Raw genomic sequence first — 18,023 nt, forward strand, 5'->3', positions numbered from 1 at the left:
TATTTACAGGGTAAAGCTATTCGAAAGAAGTAGCTTCTTCAATCAACTTCTCCATATCGAACATCTCTTCACCTCGATTGAACGCTTCCAAGAGTTCTAATTTGGCCTTAGAAATACTTTTCATAGCCCCATAGAAACGTTGGATATTCAATATAAGAAATTGGGCATCTGCTAAAGACACATTGGACTCTTTTTCAACGTGACAGTTCATGAGAACAACATCCTTTTCATGTGCCAATTCCTGGTGAAACATAATTGTCAGATGAGGTTTGGCGTACTCATTATGGAGTTTATACTCAGCCAATGTTGTGAGCATACAATGTGTTGTTTCTGGTCCTACGAAAGACCATTGTACAAAATGCATTTCATAGCCTCCGCTCTCTTTAGCCAAAGGTAAGATGAATGTTCTGTTTTTGAACCCCAAAGCGTACATGTTAGAAAATTGAGTAGCACCCAAGATAGCCACCATCGACCTGTCATCTTTCTGAAACCGCGCTCTCCAAATGTACTCAATCTCTTGCTTATTGAGATCTTTCAACTTTGCACTGTCGACAAACGAGTCCAAGGTTTTATATGGCGCAATTGGGGCATCTCTTTTGATTGGGTCCCTGATTTTGATTTGGTGATCGAGAATGTTCTTCTTCATCTTTGATGCTTGCTCTGCTTCGAAGCCCTCCAAATCCTTGAGAGGATCAATGGCATTCAACTGCTTTTTTCTGGCTTCAATATCATCTTTGAGCGACTCGTTCAAGTCTTCAACACTTTGGTATCCCAAGATCTTGGCCTTAGCCTCCAATTTATCTTTGTACTTCTGTAAGAGCTCTGCCTTTGTAGAGTTCAACCGGTAGAATGTGTGAGGTTGACACTGCTTGGTCCATATAATTTGCCTGAACGTCAATGATCTTCGAAGAAACATCTTGAGTGGTTGGGAAAAAACTGATTGCGAAAAATTTCACTACACAAGATCCAAATATTCACATTAACTTAGGGTCTACATATGCCGATATTTACAGGATGTGCTAGATTCATTTATCATTCCCTTTGGGAAGAGCCGTATTTTCTGGTTCGAGTTTCTTTTGGTAATCCTCTGGAGCATCTCTAGCATGGTGACCAATCTTTTCCCTCAAGCTTTCAGGAATGTCATTGAAAACCAAATCTTCAGTGCTGGTGGAAACAGACTCGCCCTTGGCCTTTAAAACTTCTTCCAAACTGAATTTGTCGTCCTTGAAGATCTTGAGGTTATCCGCTATCAAATGACGGTTTTTGCAGCCTGGACACTGGATTGCCACTGTGCCCTTGGTGTATGCTTGTTTGGAGAATGTGTGTGAAGACCTAGTGTCGCATTTCTTGCATGTAAAGGCTATCATAAGCTGAGGATCGTCCACCTTTAAAGAAGCAGTTTTATTGTTTGTGCTTTGGAATCTTGCTGGAACCAACTGAGAGGTCACCAGGTGACCCCCAAGAATTCTAGTTTTATAGACAAGCACTCTGGCACTCTGGAACATCATACGTGCTTTAAGACTACCTGTGGTGGCTCTTGGTATAAATAAAGCCCTTTTCATTATGATGAAGTGACTTGTGTGTTTGTAATATAAAATTACAGACTCACAATTTTTCTGTGCGATGATAACCATTTTTGTATTTATTAAATGCTATAAACAATTAGGTATTTGTTTTCTTCTTTTGTTTCTGTTTTCTTTTGTCTATTATGGGTATTCCCCAATTATCTTCTTCCACTGGTACTTTTTGTAACACTGGCGTTCCCCACAGCAGTGCAGGAGTGACTTGGACTGCGTTCACTCTTGGAAACACTCTTTTAGTAGTCTTTTTTTCAAGGGCTGGGAACTTGGAACTCAGTAATGATACACCGTTAGAAGCAGAAGGAGCTTTAGGGGCAGAATTTGATGCTGAAGATGACAGGTCGAGATACGAGGGTCTATAACTGGTATCGTTATTGAAGGAGTGGATGTTCACCGACTTTGGTAAAGTAGGCTGTTGATGTACGACAGTAGTATATCGTATTGGTTGTTTTGCAGCCAGAATACTTGGTGCCTGGTTCTTCGGTTTGGCCTTGGAAAGAACAGGAAACTTGTCGGTTGACGAGTTTCTACTACCTGAAGGTGAGCCGCCCCAGTTATGAAGGTTCACAGCTGAACCTTGAAGGCTACCACCAAGGATTGGAAAATCATATTGGTTGGAATTCTTTACAATAGTTTCCACCTCTTTCTTCAAAGACGCGAATTTACTACTGGATTCAGGGAATAACTCGGCAAATTCTGATAAAAGAATTCCGATTTCTTCAGGGCTTTGTGTAGCAAACAACTCCTTGTAACTCTTCGCCACTTCATCTGCATCAATGGTTCCAGACTTGAAAGTTTTATTTATGGCTAAGAACTGTTGGATTTTTTGGTTTTGGTATTCCAAGTAATGCTTGGCTCTCTCTTCTAGCCTCATCTTCTTCACATCTTGAGGGTCCGAATTATCTGTTTCACCATTAGATCTTGCTGGGTTTCTTGGATAGGTAGAGAGCTGTGATTGGTATGCTCTCCCAGCACCGATGACAATCCTATCATTTGCACCAGTAATGGCACCATGTTCTTTCAACATATGTGCTGTTAAGTCTAAGTCTTCTCTAAACACCACAAACTTTTTATCCAAACATGATTGTATGCTGCACACATAATGGTTGGATTTGAAGTGATCATATACATCATTGTAGTTCTTGTAGTAAGTGGCAGTGTTGGGATTGTCTTGATCACAAATATGACATCTCTCATGACTGTCTCTAACATGAACATTCAACTCATCTTCAGAGTAAAACCTTTTCTTAAAACAATATTGACAAGCTGGGTGTCCTTTGAACCCCTTCTGGTCTCCAACTTGTTGATGATTATTTAACGCCTTGGAGTGATACAAGGGTAGTTCACTGATGAATGCTTTTTTGTTGTTGTAACAGATCAAGCAAAAAAACTTATTGTGTTCCAGTTTTGTATGATCTTGAAGATCTTTAAAGTTGTCGAATATAAGACCGCAGCCTTTTACCGAACACTTGTATTCTAATAGCTCAGTACAAGCATTTCTGACGGCTTCTGATGTGTAGGACACCTTGCATTTCTCATCATGGATCTGTAGTTTTGTTTGTGGAAAATCGTTGAAATCACCATCTAATTGCTCAGATATTACAACAACATCGTTAGCAGTTCTGCAAACCAAACAGTTCTGTTTTTCGTACAACACTCTTTGTCTCAAGCAGCACCTATGGCAGGTTTTATGTTGACACGGAGTATAGGCGACATACTCAAGAGTCTCAGCACATATTACACATTGGTGAGAAGAGTCATCAAATTCGTCCCCACTAGTGGACTTATCTCCTTGACCCTTAAAACCCTTGTTTTTTGCCCCGTTTGTTGTGCGTTTGCTCGATCTTTGGCCCACTCGAGACTTCACAGGTATATCTGCCATTATGCAAATTTGTGTACTTTGGACTTTGGAAATGAAAATTTATTGCACACTCGCTTCTAACGAACGAGCGCGCTTCTCTATCAGAGAACAAATTTGATTATCAGCAATATGTTTAATGTTAGTGCTACACTCAACGTGTCGAGATTGGCTGCCAATCCTTCACTCTGCCTCCCTCACTTGTCGGTAACGTCATTTGACAAGATCCCAATTCCTTTCCAAATTCCAAACCATGAGAATGCAGTTATAAAAGGCATTGTTCTCGACAAGGACAACTGCTTTGCAAAGGATCACGATGACAAGGTGTGGAAAGATTATGAAGTACGTATTTTGATTCATCCACTTTATATGTCACCATGGTATTAACAATCATCTAGGATACTTGGAAAAAACTTCAGAAAACCTATCCTAAAGAACACATTTTGATAGTTAGCAACTCAGCTGGCACAAACGATGATATAGATCACCAACAAGCCGCAACATTAGAGGTCAACACCGGTGTGACGGTTCTTAGACATCCAACTAAGAAGCCAGGTTGTTTTAATGAAATCTTGGAATATTTTAAAACCCAAGGTATCACTAAACCCAGCGAAATCATCGTTGTAGGGGATAGACTATTTACAGATATGCTTATGGCCAATATGATGGGGGCATGGGGTTTATGGATAAGTGAAGGAGTTGAAGAATCTCAAAAGCTATTCCCAAGACTCGAACGAGGCTTGTTCAATAAACTTGTTACTCAGAGATCGGACAACCCATTTGTACCTCCTACTCCTACTGAGTAAGGAGGACGTTCATAGTTATGGCCACTGATATTTATCCATCAATTTTAATCCGATTATTCTCAAATCTCTACTTACCCAATTTAAGGTCTTTTCAAAGCAGAAGAAAACTATATTGTCTGTGGTATCTATGAGCCACACCCATACGTGTGTTCAGCTTGAGACTTGTGGGAGAAACTACATTAATCCCAGATAAAACCAAAAGGCACTTTTCTTTATTTGCAATTTGTTAACTATCATACTCAATATTCCTTTGGGAGAATCGCAATTTTTGCAGCCGTCTGCTACCGTTGTCACAAACACACCCTGATGTCGAACATACCCACTAACGTACTTTTCGAAAGCAGCTCACCCACAGGGGATATAGAGGCTATGGAGGTCTTGCAATCCCCCCCAGTATTACGGGCTGATGCTGTTATCAACGTCAAGTTGGCCCAATTCCTTACAGCACTGTACTTGGTTACCCTCTTGATTCAATACGCTGGTGTGTACTTTTACCGTCCATTTGAATTTGTCACCAATAGACCAATGATAGTGCTGGCTTTTTCCGCTTTTGATTTAATTAGTGTATGTTTTATCTCCTTGTGTCCCAAGTTCACTAGATGCTTATTAACACCACCAGTTTTCAATTTGTTGTGCGATGTTTCCTATAGGAGGCAGAATTCCTACGTATACCTCGTTCTGGTACTCGATTGGGTCAGCTGCTTGCCAGGGTATTTCTATGATGGAGTGGATAGGAGCTACCGTTATTGTCTTGAACATAGAGTCCATGTTCATGATGGAATCCGATTCAGTAACTTCCTTGACGAAAAAGGTTGATGTAACGGTGTATATGCAGTTTGTTACTTGCTTCATTATGTTTAACCATTGTTTAAGCTTTCTTTTGGTAAGTGTCACTGCCTTCATGTCTCACCGGGCATTATTCTACCTCATGAACGGTATCAGTCGTCAAACTGATGACAAGGGATGTTTTGAAACAGTTGAAGAAGTCTGTCAGCAGTTTTTTCAAACAGAGATAAAACTATACCGTGCCTAATCAATAATATTTACATTAGCTATAAGCTTAAATATACAAAAATTTGCTGAAAATGAAACGAAATAGAGACACACTTAAAAGTATGCCATCCATAAAGTATCAGCAGCAGCCAAATTTCTTGGGTTGACTGCTTGGGAGATTAATTCCAATACATTTTGGGTTGCAACCGTAGGACCTGAAGAGATGTGACCCACAGAGAGAACTCTCTTGATAATAATGTCAACATTCACTCGAACAATTTCTCTTAACTGCTTGTCTTTAGGAACTGGTCGTGGAGGGTCTTGTTGACTGGACCAAGAGATAACCTCATCACGAACAAATAAGGTCAAGTATTGCTCCAAGTCTGATTCTGGTTCGGTTAATGCTCTCGCAATAGCCAAGATATAAACCGAAAGGATACCTTCCAAACCGGTTTCACCAATTAATTTCTGAATATTTGGAGTAAGACGGAATGGAACTAATTCAGCATTATAGAATAATGGGGCTGCTCTTTGACCTTGAGAAGCGTCCAATGAAGCATTCTTGCTGGCAATCTTGCAAGGAAGCATGTCCGAAGTCCAAACATTACCAGACTTTCTATTCACATGAATCTTTTGAGGTTGTCTGGTGTTCACGCACATCATATAAGTGATGAAGATAAATGAAGCATACTGTGATGTGAACTGTTTACGGAATAACCAGAAATCTTCAAAGAGTGGATAGTTATCGACAAAGTAGTTCTTCAAAACATTGGATGGTACCAAAAGAGTTTGAATGGAACTCAAAATCTCCACCCGGATACTCATTATTTCAGGTTTTGGTAAACGAGGATCAAAGGCAGCTCTCAATTTCTCAATAGTGTAAATGAAAGGTTCGTCACGATTCTTACCGTTACGATGACAGTAGTCTTCATAAATCTTTTGAAGAGAAATATCCGCTGGGTCATCATTGATAATACGAATATGTGGAGAGAGTGGTACCGCAATTGGCAATGTGAACAGGATGTTACGACGTCTCGTTTCAACCTTTCTCGATAAAGTATCACCAAAAATACGGAACAACTGGAAAAGTGACTCTTCTCTTCTGCAATGACGAGCAGCAGGAAATTGAATTCCAAAAATATGCTCGCTACCATCATGGCCTCTAATTCTCAAACGCTTATAGCAAGCATTTGTGCCTCTCACCAAATCAATAGTTGACAAAAATCTGTCAATCTTCACGAAATGAGTGTTATTATCCTTGTTCAAAAGGTATTGGCCAGGGACTTCAATGTCTTCGAATTTCTGATGATGGAACTCGCTCAAATGAGGACACAAGTTTTCAAGGTTAACCTCTTGGAATCTTCTGTCAAGCTTGTCTTCCAATCTATCACGCCATTTGCGTAACTTCATGATATAAGTTTCAAGGTTTGGCTTCTCCACAACGAGATCCTTTTCGAATTCGGTTCTGATTTGTTTAGGAAGAACAGTCTCAGCAAATCTAGTTATGTTGGCCTCTGTGACAGGGGGTAACTTGGCATCATCTCTAGGGTTTCCAAGTCTGTTGAGGTATTGAACACCATCGTTAAGCAAAGCAACACTCAATCTATAAGCATCTTCGTCGGCAGTACACTTGAAACGTTGATTGATCTGATCAACAAGCGATTCCAATGAAAGTGCAAGAAGAGGGTAAGCCGTCTTGAGGATTCCCATAATCTCGTCAACATGTTCCCATGACTTTCTAGATCCCATAGGAGTCTGGTTAGCCTTAGCTGCTCCTGAATCATGATTCTTTTCATCGGGTTTTTCTTCACTAGTGGATTTTTCTGCTTCCGCCTCCTTCTTGATATCATCTTCATTCATTGGGTCATCATCCTTTGTACCATTTTCTTGTTGTTGTTGTTCTTCTTCTTCTTCTTCGTCTTCTCCTCCTTCTTCTTCTCCTTCTCCTCCTCCTTCTTGTTCCTCTTCTTCGACCTTTTCTTTTTCTTTGTCAGCTTCCTCCTTTTCTTCTTTTTCTTCCTTATCGCTAGATTCACTAGTTTCTCCATCCTTACTCTCGACCTTTTCATCTGGCTTCTCTTCAGCAGTTTCCTTGTCAGATTTTTCAGATTTCTCATCAGCTGTCTTCAGCTTATTCATCTCCACGTACTGTCTTTGCTTAGCAGCAAAGTCTTCCTTAGTAGTACGTAGATGGAAATGTAAGGCTTGTGGATAACTCTTGGCAATTCTAATAAGAACTTGTCTTGCTAATCCTGCTTCCTTGTGAGACAACGCCGAAAGCAATTGGGGAATAAAGGTGATCCAGTACCAAACTGGAACTTCACCCTTGAAGTTTTCAAACGCTTGAGTCAAAGTGCCCGAATTGTCGTCCAAACTAATAAGCCAAAGAACTCTGGTAAGAAGTTTTCTGGTTTTACCATTCTTGTACAATCCAGCAGCTTGTAAGTAACAGCTGATGGCGTTGTTAGCATACACCATATCGTTTGGATTCTCTTTGAATCTACGATCATTGAAAGCACCCCATTCAGCCCATGCCTTTGGAAGGTTGAGATCAATCTGCACCGACGTAGCAAAAGCCTTATTGGATTCATCCTTCTGATTTAACTTGTTCAAAAACATACCCTTCAATGTGAAGAATTCAGCTTTTTGTTGAGTTGCAAAATATACCAAGTTAGTGTTACTAATGACATCCAAGCCAGTGTTCAACTCATTTGGATTTTGATAGTGGCATTTAACTTGTTCCTTCAACTTCAAAAAGGCTTCTTGAATTTCAATATTTGGAAGTTGGTAAATCTTGGTCAACTGGCTGATACAAACTTCAGCCATTCCATGCTTTCTAGCTACATGGGCAAATCTGTTGATAACCCAAGCAATTTCATGGAAACCTCTATAAGCATACGAATTAGCATTACTTCCAGTATTTGCTTGTTGAAGAACTGGAATAAATGGCATGTATACTTCATTGATTACCAGGAAGGCATGTTGTCTCCAAGTGATCAAATCATTCCAGATATTAATGTCATCCCAAATGTTTGGTAATCTTTCACGCCAGACTTGTAACACTCTCTTCAAGTCTTGTGACTTCACATCCAAGTTTTGGGCATTGGTAGAAACAAGACTAGCATAAACCTGACTTGCCTCCATAAATTCCACGTACTGTTGAAATGTGTGCAAAAGAGGAATATGGGCATTATTGAACTTTGAAGGTAAACCGTGCCATTTCCTGAGAGCCAATTGAATGCCCTCATCACACAATCTGGACAAATCTTGCAAAGTTTGTCTTTGCTGTCCAAAGCCTTGTAAGCAAAGAAAGGTTTCAAACACTTGTCTTCTGGGAGTTGGAACATCCATGACACTTTTGACAGTCTGTTCCAATGTCTCCCTGTCAGCGTTCCAATCAGCTACTCTCCAACCGCATTCTAAAAGAAGATCAGAAAATCCTTCATGTTTAGCAAGTTCAGTGAGAATATCCCAATGTTGAAGCTTTTCGGTACATAAGATCCAATGATCTTCCCAAAGAGCGTATTCGGATTCTCCATAAGGAAGTGCACCACTTCTTGCCTTGATTTGAGCAGCTTCGTACAATTGCTGAGCTTTATCCCAAAGACCAATCTGTTCAAAAGATAGAGCCGAGATGGTTTCTGAGTACTTGGCTCTTCTTCTCCACAATCCATAGAACATATCGTCTTCCTTTAAAGTAGCGAACAACTTGGCCAAGGCATCCTGTGTAACTTCACGAACTTCAGCATTTCCATTGACCGATTGTTCTTCAATGTTTTCCAAAATGTGAATTCCATGAGCCCAGGCATTGAAGTTTGCAGCTAGACATTCAACAGCGAATGGGGGCAATTGAAGTTCTTTGCATTTCGAAATACCTTCCAACAAAGACTGAACAACGTTAGGTCTGCTGTCTATTTGGCGAGTGTGATAATCCTTAGAAAGTAACACAACCAAAAATCTGGTGAAGTCAAGATGTTCGGATCTGGCAATGGATTCAAAAGCAACTGGGAACACAGTGGACCATGCTTTGTGTACAGATTCACTGCTTTGATAGAACATATCAATCAAAGGTTCCAAGACTTCACCAGCTTGCAACTGAGAGATTTCACTCAAAAACTCATTGTGCTTACTCAAAATATCAGTTAAGGCTTCACTCAGATCCACCTCCATTTCATTATCAACAGTGAAGGGGAATGAATCCAAAGGTGCCATCTTATACTCATCGGCAACAACTTCCAATTTCTTCTCGCTATCGAAAGAACCATAAAGCAATTGTAAGGCTTGGTTCAACCACGGGTAGTCGGCCAAATATTCCCAATTCTGTTCACGAATCACGTAGTACAATCTCTTGTTAATATCCTTTTCCAAACTCTTGTTCAACAAGGACATCAACTTACGACGAATAGAGACGTCAGTAGATCTGGTTCCCACCAAGAATGGCTGTTCCATACGCACAGTAAGTTCGGTATTGCTAAATGCATCATCTTCAAAGATATCCACAATTATTTGATAGAACTCTTTCGAAAGGGTTGGTTCACCTCTGATTTCAAACACCATCATCTTCGCCAAGATTGCAGCCTTTTCTTTGGTGGTAGGAAACAAATCTGTATGAGAAAACACCCATCCCTTGACGATTTTGATGATTTTCTCCAAGGTGTCCTTGTCCAAAGACCTTTCAATTAATTGGGCAAGTAAGGAAAGGAAAATACGTCTCTGGTCACCTAAGCTGGATATTCTCATTGACGACAAGTTTAATATTCTTTCCAACAACCTGGTAGTCATTTTTGCTTCAGATTCAGTAGATGAATCGCCGGATGATGATGACTGGGAACCCTGGTGAGTTATGGTGATGTGATCTTTGCACAACTTGCTGAATGTTCTCATTATAAGAGGCAAAAGAGGATCCAAAGTATTGGGCATGTAGTTAGCCAAAGTCCATGATAATGTGACTCCAGCAGCAACCGATGGCATTTCGTTCAAATCCTCAGCAACAGTGGTAGCTAACAAATCCACGAATTCCTTAACCTCGGTGTCCATATCCTCAGATAATTCGACCTTTTGCTCATCATTAATGGCTTGCAAAATGGTTCTCAAAACTCTTTGGAGAGCTTCTTGGATATCGTGATTGTCGGATTTAATACACTTCTCAAGTAACTTGTGGAAGTAAGCAATATTTTTCAATATCCATTCCGAAGTCTTCCATTCTAAAACAACACCCAACACTTCCAAGGCATTTAAGCAATATCCCAACAAGTTAGAAGAATTTAAGTCATTAGAAAGTAAGAACTTTTCGAAGAAGCTCAACTTGACGGAAACTTCATTCCAGTGTTTAGGACTTAAGAGGTCGCTTAAAATACCCAAAGCTCTTTGGCCAAGTTCGCTTTCAGATGCTCTTTGGGGACTGATACAAACATATCTGATCAAGAAAGTTACACAAGCTTCTTTTTGACCCAAAGGCGCTTTATAGTTTGGAGATGTCGTGAAGTCATCTGCACTGACTTGCTTGTCCTCGTCTGACTCATCTGACTCTTCCACGGAAGTGTCTTCTAACCTCGCCTTCTCCTCCCAGTTCAAGATCAACTCGGCCAATTCAATAGCCAACACTTGATTCTCAACAGCAGGGTTAGCTAAAATCGTCAATTTACCCATTGCAGTGATGATGTTGGAAATGAAATGTTCTCTAGCAACAAAAAAGATATCTGGATGTTGAACAATGAACTGGTACACATTGAGCACTTGAGTCACATTGAATCCATCCTCTGATATAACTCTTCGAGGCCACTTCAACCAGCTTAAACTTGTATCTCCTTCGACTCTTTCTGGCATTACTGGAGCAAGGATATCCAATGCTTGTTTGACGAGATGTCTGGAGTCCGTTTGATGCGTACGAAGAAGAGCCACGAAGACCTGGGTAGCAAGCTTACTTGGAGTCTCATAAGCCGAAATAAAATAAGAGGTTGTCACATAGGCAACTTGCTTAGTGATATTATCCTCCAACTTAATGTAATTCCAACTGAACTTGATGATGTCCTTTCTGTATTCACTGATGTGATGCGATCCCCACTTAATCAATATTGCAGTAGCTTCCAAAAGTTGGAATCTATATCTATCGAGTCTTCCGGAAGTATGGCTCGTGATAATATCATTAGTGGATCTCCAGATGTCTTCACAAAAGGATTTCAACCAAACTGGCGATTTCTTACCTTTGAAGAAAGCGTCAAGTCCGCCACTTCTCTTTATTTCAAACAAAATGATAGAGTTGAATACCTTCTTTAAGATGAAGATTTTGGCACCTAAATGAGATTCTGGTTTCAGAATAAATTTGGTACAATTCTCCAAGTATTTTGCTTTGAACACAGTATCTTCTGACGACACAATAGATTGGAAAATAAAATCTTCAACAAGAGTAGGTACTCTTTTATCGGACAAGAAAATTTCATCAATAACCAAGAATAAAAGCTCAACGTTTGCGGGGTTCTGTTTCATGAAACGGACTATTAGGCGTTGAATCTTGCTAATGGCTTGATCGGATTGGAAATATGCAGATGAAGCCAGATTTTCATTGGTATTCAATACATCTTGAGACATTTTGAAAAGTTTCAAGGTCAAATCCTTCTGTTCATTGAACCACTCATTATCATTCTCACTCATAGCCTCCAATAGATCTACCGTATTCGCGTATTTGATAACTTTCACTTCGTAGTCAGTTTCAGATTCCAAGTCGTCAGTGATTTCACTGAACTTCTCCTTCATCAATTCTCTGATATTTGAACACTCACTCAATCCAACAAAGTGAGCAAGCATATTGCCCAACTTTCTATTCTTGTAATTCTTGATGAAATACTCAACGGTGTTTTCTGAGAATCTATTCAAAAACTTCGCAACTGGGGGTCTAAATGGTGAGTTTAGGTGACGGTCCAAATGTCCTTCCAAGTATTGAAGAGTGTTGATGATTTCTTCCATGAAGGTGAATGCTTTAGCCGGTAAAAGGTGGAAAATATTCAAAATGGCAATCACAATCTTAACTGTATGATTACTCTCGAGATCCTGGCTTGAAATATGTCTGAGGGTGTTTATTTGGGCCCATGCCATCAAATGGTCCAACAATTTACGGCCAATTTCGACTCTGAAATAGTAAATCAATAATTCCAAAAGTTTAGCAAGAGCTTCAAGGCCCCATACAGTTAATTTCTTGTGGTCAGACAAGTTCATCAACATTGGACGAAGACCATTCTGAAGTAAATCTTTAGGCAACTTAGCATTTCCTTGGAGACTTGATTTTAACCCTAAGTAGGCAGCATTAATGATCTCAGTAGATTTATTGCAAAGTGCCTTGAAAAAAACACCCAAGATCTTAATTCTTGCTTCTGGAGCAGAACTCAAAGAGAAATCTGGTCTGGTCAATGCAAGAGATAATAATCGGATACAAACCACTCTCAATTCAATTAATTGTTTGGACGTTCTGTGCTCATATAATCGGTGCACATTGGCCAATGATTCATCTTCTGCATCAACCAATACCAAAGCCTCGAAAAGATGTCTATTCAACTCCTCGTTGAAAGTCAAGAAAGATTCATCAAGGCTCAAACAATAAGTAATTGCATCAATGTTACCAATTTGCATTGGGAATGGTAAGGCTCTCAACGGCTTTCCAAAAATAGGTGTTAAGAGTAACTGTTTGCAAGGGCCAATGATTGTAGCAATTGGGACAGAAGTAGTATCAGATAATACTTTCAAAGACTTCTGAGACAACTGTCTTACATGGGGGTTGGCACTAGCAAGATCATACACCAAAGCACCCACAATAGTTTGGAATGGCTTCTCCAACAAAGTCTCTTTCGTCATATCGACATTACAGTCATGGAGAATACTCAACACCAAACCCTCTGCTAATTCTCTGACAATCCGAGGGGCAGTATCGGGAGTGTCTCTTGCGATGAAGAAGATGGATCTAACCAATTCAAATTGACGTTTGGAAAACCAACTAATTGGAATAGTCAACTCTTCTACCATGGTCTTGAGACCAAGAACTCCTCCTAGTTTCGTGTAGTAAAACTCGCTGTAGCAACAATGAGTAAACCTGTAGAAGATGGTTCTGAAAAATGGCGAGAACAAGGCGTCTTCATCGGAACCGAATATTGCGACAGTCGTAGTGTGAATGGTCTTGATGGTCTCAACACCTTTATCTCTAACTTCCTTATCCCAGAAGCTTAAGGCGTAGTTCAATGCGTTGAGGAATGCATTCTCACTAATGTACACTTTCCCTTCTTTGTCCTTCACTGAAAAAGATCTTTCCTTCTTGAGCTTCTCCACAACGGAGACCCTCAAATAAGTTAAAGTGAAGTGCACTGTGATACCATCAATGAGCTTGCCTGCTTCCTCTTTCAATTCAGGGACTGACATAGAGAAGAAGAGAACTTCTAACAATTTGCTGAAGAGCTTTTGTTGGATATCCAATTTTCCAGCATCTTTCACATCAGAGACTTCCAATTCAATTTCGTCCTCAACTTTTTCTTCTTTCAAGATTTGAACACATTTGGAAATATAACTTGGTAAATCTTCAGGTACTGGTGTGGAATCGATGAGTAATTTACAAATGGAAGTCAAGTATTTGAACGCGCTAACCCTGTAGTGAAGCTTGATTCTTTGATCTTCCAACAACTTAATTGCCGATTCAACACCTGGGGTGATTGATACAGGTATTTCACCATCTAACCCATGGATCAGGAACAAAGCTTTGACTTCGTGATTCAAAGCATCTTGGGATTGTAATCGGCTGTAAGGTTTAAAATGCTTATGGTTTCTACCTCCCAATTTACCAAGAATCCTGATAGCAGTATGTGAGTGTTGATGGTGGTAAGGAACTGGCTCCAAGTGTTTCCAGAGAGCGGTCATGATTTCATCAGTGACAGGCTCAATCATTGGGTCAAAGTATTCAGCAGTCAAGTTGTCAACACATAACTCGAAAGTTCTTAAACCTTGACTTACTAACTCCTGCGAACCATTCAAAGCGTGTACCAAAGGTCTTGTCAAGTAATTCAAGTGAGGAACAAGCACTGAAAGTCTTACAGGAACCGTCAAACACAACTCGACGTAAATATCTCTCTCATATGGACGACGGGCATTAGTAATCATTTTGTTCAAGCTCTCAAGTAAAACTGGTAAGATAGGCATGATTTCTTTGTATAAGCTTTCAAATCTTCCTCCACTGATACTTCTGAACAAGATTCTCACCAAGTATGAGTACACTATTGGTTCATCTGCATTGGTAGATAGCTTTAAGGACTCCAAAATAAGGTGGTTCAAGTGAGGTAAAATGACAGATTCATTGGTCGTTGGGAACAAATTCACAGACATGAAACACAATTTAAAGAGTCTTATCAAGATATTTGACTTCACCAAATCCAACTTGCCTAACTCACCCAACTTGGATCTCAAAAACGATATCAATAAACCTGAAAAGTTGGCGGAAGTGATTTCTGAAGCCAAAAAGAATTGGGGCAAATGTAACAAGGCTGCATTGTCCAACATTGAATCGAATAGAAATGGCAACTCGGCTCCAACAATTTCATTGAACGATGCAGGGTCAATGTGAATGAATATCGTGGCAAAGATTTCCATTAAATCTTTTTCTTCTTTTGAAGACGTTATGGGCAAGTTAGGACCTCCACTTGAAAAGTCAAATGCTTTTGTTTGAGGAGCGGCTTTGGGTTTGGAGATGGAGAAGAATCTCAAACAGCTAATCCCACTTCTGAACAATTCTCGTAAGATGTTCACTTCTTCAAAAGAGGTGATTTTCGCTGACTCATTCCATTTATCGTAGTTGACAGTTTGGCCACCATTCTTAGGATCAGAAGCAGTTGGTTGTGGGGGAATAGGTGGATTACAGTTCTTCAAACCAAAGATTACTGACTTCAAAAACGTCATCAAAGTCCTGAAAAGATATCTAGCATCCTTCAACATATCTGAATTAACGGTAGATGAAGCATTGAGTGGAGAGAGTGACTCGAGGTTGAACAAATCGATGATTTCTTCGTGGTCTTCATCCATCTTTGTGTCACCATCGTGCTCTCTCTCATCGTCACCATTCAAGTCTCCGTTGGCATCCCTCATAACAATATCATCGTCGTCGTTGGGTTTTTCAACGGGCGCAGAATCCACATCCTTCAAGAATTTAATGTCCTTTATAGGAGCTTCAAGACCCAAAGACTTCTTGGATGAATATCTAGAAACGGCCTTTTTTGACTCTTGTTCCTTCGTTGCTTTATTCTTTTCAAATTCTTTGTGAACCCTCATAATATAGTCATATTTTCTGTCCAAACTGTGGAATCTTTTGGCATAAGAATCAATTATAATCATGAACAACTGACGACCTTCCCCTTTGTTTGGCATTTTCATGATTCGTTCCACCAAGTTCAAAAGTAACTTGGCACTCATGATTTGAACCGTTAAGGCCAAACTGTCATCCTTCAACAAGTCACAGTAAATCGACACTGTGAGCCAGATTTGCTTAGGAGTCAATTCATTTCTGACGTTGTGAATGAAGTCTGCCACCGTAGAATAAGCCAATGGTCGTAAAGTTTCGTATGCAGTCAAGCCTTCACCGATTAAGATTTTCTCATCGAACAAAAGCTCAATCTTGGGAATGAATTGAGACCTGAAAGGTGTAGACAAAATGTGTCTTGTAGCATGTAAAAGTTCTTTTCTGGCAACAGATAACTCGGCCGGACAGTCTTGCAATAATCTCAAAATCACATCAGGAACAACTTTGGCCTGTTCTGGTGATAAGTGTTGGTTGGCATATCCTCTTATAAACACATAGGCCAAGAAAGAGGCAGCTTTGACTTGTCCCAAAATGAAATCACTGTAGGCCTGTCTGTTCGTGATATCTGGAGAAATCGACGTCACCACCTTGTTTTCGTTCTCTGGGCTTTCTCTATAATTCTTTTGCTCTTCCACTTGCAAGTTTAAAAGGTTCACGATTTTGGGTAAGAAAACACCCAACGAAGTCTGAACCAAATTCTTATAGGATGAGTATAATGAAACCATGGTAATGGGGCATTCCGCCAACGTCTTGAAGGAATGCATAGCGTTATTCAATGTTTTAGAGGTGTTTTCCTCGCCAAATGACGTAGGTGACAGTTCTTTGGTGTCGACATCTTGAGAAGGTGTGCTTGAAGCGTTGGAACTGAACACATTTGACACCGTCTCCGGCATGTTGTCATAGATATTGGAAATCACATCTATGAAGCCTTGGGCTTTTTCTCCCAAGTTTGCTTTGTATGCCTTGTGCAAACTAGTGATAATTTTCATACATAAAACACCATTGTCTTCATTTTCATCAACCAAAATGGTGGTTAACGTGTCTAGGATTTGTTCTGAGTAAGGTTGAAAAGTTTCGTTCATAATTGATCTGTGTATGATCTCGAGAACCGAATTACGAAGCTTCTGCTCTGGTGCTTGGGATGTAAACACTATAGGTACCTCTTTCAAATAATTCAAGAAGATTGGAATCAAGTTTGATAAAAAGTATTCGTATTCTGCAGCACCATTGAAAGTCTCTATCATGTCCAACAACTCTCTTAAGATGGAGTGTTTCTCCTTATAGTCATCGTTGTCGTTGAGCCTCGACACAAACGTGTCTAGCTGTGACTTGTAGGACATTGTAGTTTACTTTCTTGGTAGCGACAAATTTGTTTTTCTGAGGTTGAAAAAAAGGTGGGAATCGGGTCTGCCAAATATTCGAGTTTATCGCGTGAATTCCACGTGATAGTCACGTGTACTGCTTCCATGTAAAGGTCTTACCTTGATCATGCGTCCAATTGAAGTCCCACAAGTACTGCTAGTTGAAAAGTCATGAAAGCCAGATAACAATACCTCTTTTCATAATTTTCTGTTTATTCAGAGTATGAAGATAAAATTTTCTATCTATGGCGATTTTCACCAATTCAATAAAGTTTTGAGGTAGCTTTGAGTTGGTTTCTTAACTCTCTCAACAATAAAACTCCATTTCCAAGAGCAATTACTACTAAAAATGAGAAAGCCGTCCATGTGACAGCTTCAGCCCTGATGCCGGTTTTTACTTGTACCAACTTCATCGACGCAGATGGCACAAGCGCCTGGTTAGCTTTAGTTGCTTGATGCTGCAACATTGACCCAACTCCCCACACCATGGCATCAATACCTGAGACACCCACAATCATCTTCCTAACAAGAAGTTTTCCTGGCAAAAGTGGAACCAGGATCCAAGCGTTAAGTGCCAAACATGCGAGTGCCATTATCATAGCTGACATAAGTACATATGGATAGCATATATTGTTGAATTTTCTTGCTAATTTGACCAAGTCAATTGTGGTGTTTTTATCACCTGTATCAACGCTAATAATTGGATAGGTCTTCAACTTTCCCAAGTTATCAAATGTCGTACACGATACCAGGCCATCATAGGAAACACAGAAACTCAAGTATCCAATTGAAAGGGTGAACAGCGATAAATCCAGTTCGGTGGTTTCAGTTCCGTTGAAAGAAACAATCAGCATCTCCTTTTTGTTGAACTGATATCTGGTCAAGAATAGGCTGGAATAAGCTTCAGTGGAAGTGTAGCAACTCATGAGTAGGAAGCCCAAGAGGAAATTGGTAATGAAAACGCAAATGCACAAGACAACGGCGGGAATCTTGGCTGCAAAGTTTACCATATTTTCAAAAAATAAGAGAAAAGGTTGGGGACCATTGGAACTAAGAGCCTCGTACGCAGTTCTTATATAAACCACCAATATGAGAAGATTG

General features: G+C 40.0%; 5 protein-coding genes across 5 annotated transcripts; 1 reads left to right on the forward strand and 4 right to left on the reverse strand. All coding sequences in view use genetic code 12, as the record gives it.

Annotated features, from left to right (window-relative positions):
* Positions 1–16: 16 nt before the first annotated feature.
* Positions 17–916, reverse strand: PSN45_000230 (uncharacterized protein; the record flags this gene model as incomplete). The annotated part of the gene is made up of 1 exon (XM_006688666.1): positions 17–916. The coding sequence occupies one exon, from the start codon at positions 914–916 to the stop codon at positions 17–19; it is 900 nt and encodes a 299-aa protein (XP_006688729.1).
* A 109-nt stretch (positions 917–1,025) lies between these two features.
* On the reverse strand, positions 1,026–3,462 carry PSN45_000231 (ubiquitin protein ligase; the record flags this gene model as incomplete). The annotated part of the gene is made up of 2 exons (XM_006687660.2): positions 1,026–1,525; positions 1,869–3,462. 2 exons carry the CDS (start codon positions 3,460–3,462, stop codon positions 1,026–1,028), a joined length of 2,094 nt encoding a protein of 697 aa, XP_006687723.2.
* Positions 3,463–3,570: 108 nt separating this feature from the next.
* PSN45_000232 (phosphatidylglycerophosphatase) lies at positions 3,571–4,244 on the forward strand (the record flags this gene model as incomplete). The annotated part of the gene is made up of 2 exons (XM_006688668.1): positions 3,571–3,780; positions 3,837–4,244. 2 exons carry the CDS (start codon positions 3,571–3,573, stop codon positions 4,242–4,244), a joined length of 618 nt encoding a protein of 205 aa, XP_006688731.1.
* A 1,107-nt stretch (positions 4,245–5,351) lies between these two features.
* On the reverse strand, positions 5,352–16,901 carry TRA1 (transcription-associated protein 1; the record flags this gene model as incomplete). The annotated part of the gene is made up of 1 exon (XM_066157422.1): positions 5,352–16,901. One exon carries the CDS (start codon positions 16,899–16,901, stop codon positions 5,352–5,354), a length of 11,550 nt encoding a protein of 3,849 aa, XP_066013519.1.
* A 284-nt stretch (positions 16,902–17,185) lies between these two features.
* On the reverse strand, positions 17,186–17,848 carry PSN45_000234 (uncharacterized protein; the record flags this gene model as incomplete). Its single annotated transcript, XM_006687663.2, has 1 exon — positions 17,186–17,848. The coding sequence occupies one exon, from the start codon at positions 17,846–17,848 to the stop codon at positions 17,186–17,188; it is 663 nt and encodes a 220-aa protein (XP_006687726.2).
* Positions 17,849–18,023: the final 175 nt, after the last annotated feature.

This window comes from Yamadazyma tenuis, chromosome 1, assembly GCF_029203305.1.
Source record: "Yamadazyma tenuis chromosome 1, complete sequence".
NCBI classification, from domain to species: domain Eukaryota; kingdom Fungi; phylum Ascomycota; class Pichiomycetes; order Serinales; family Debaryomycetaceae; genus Yamadazyma; species Yamadazyma tenuis.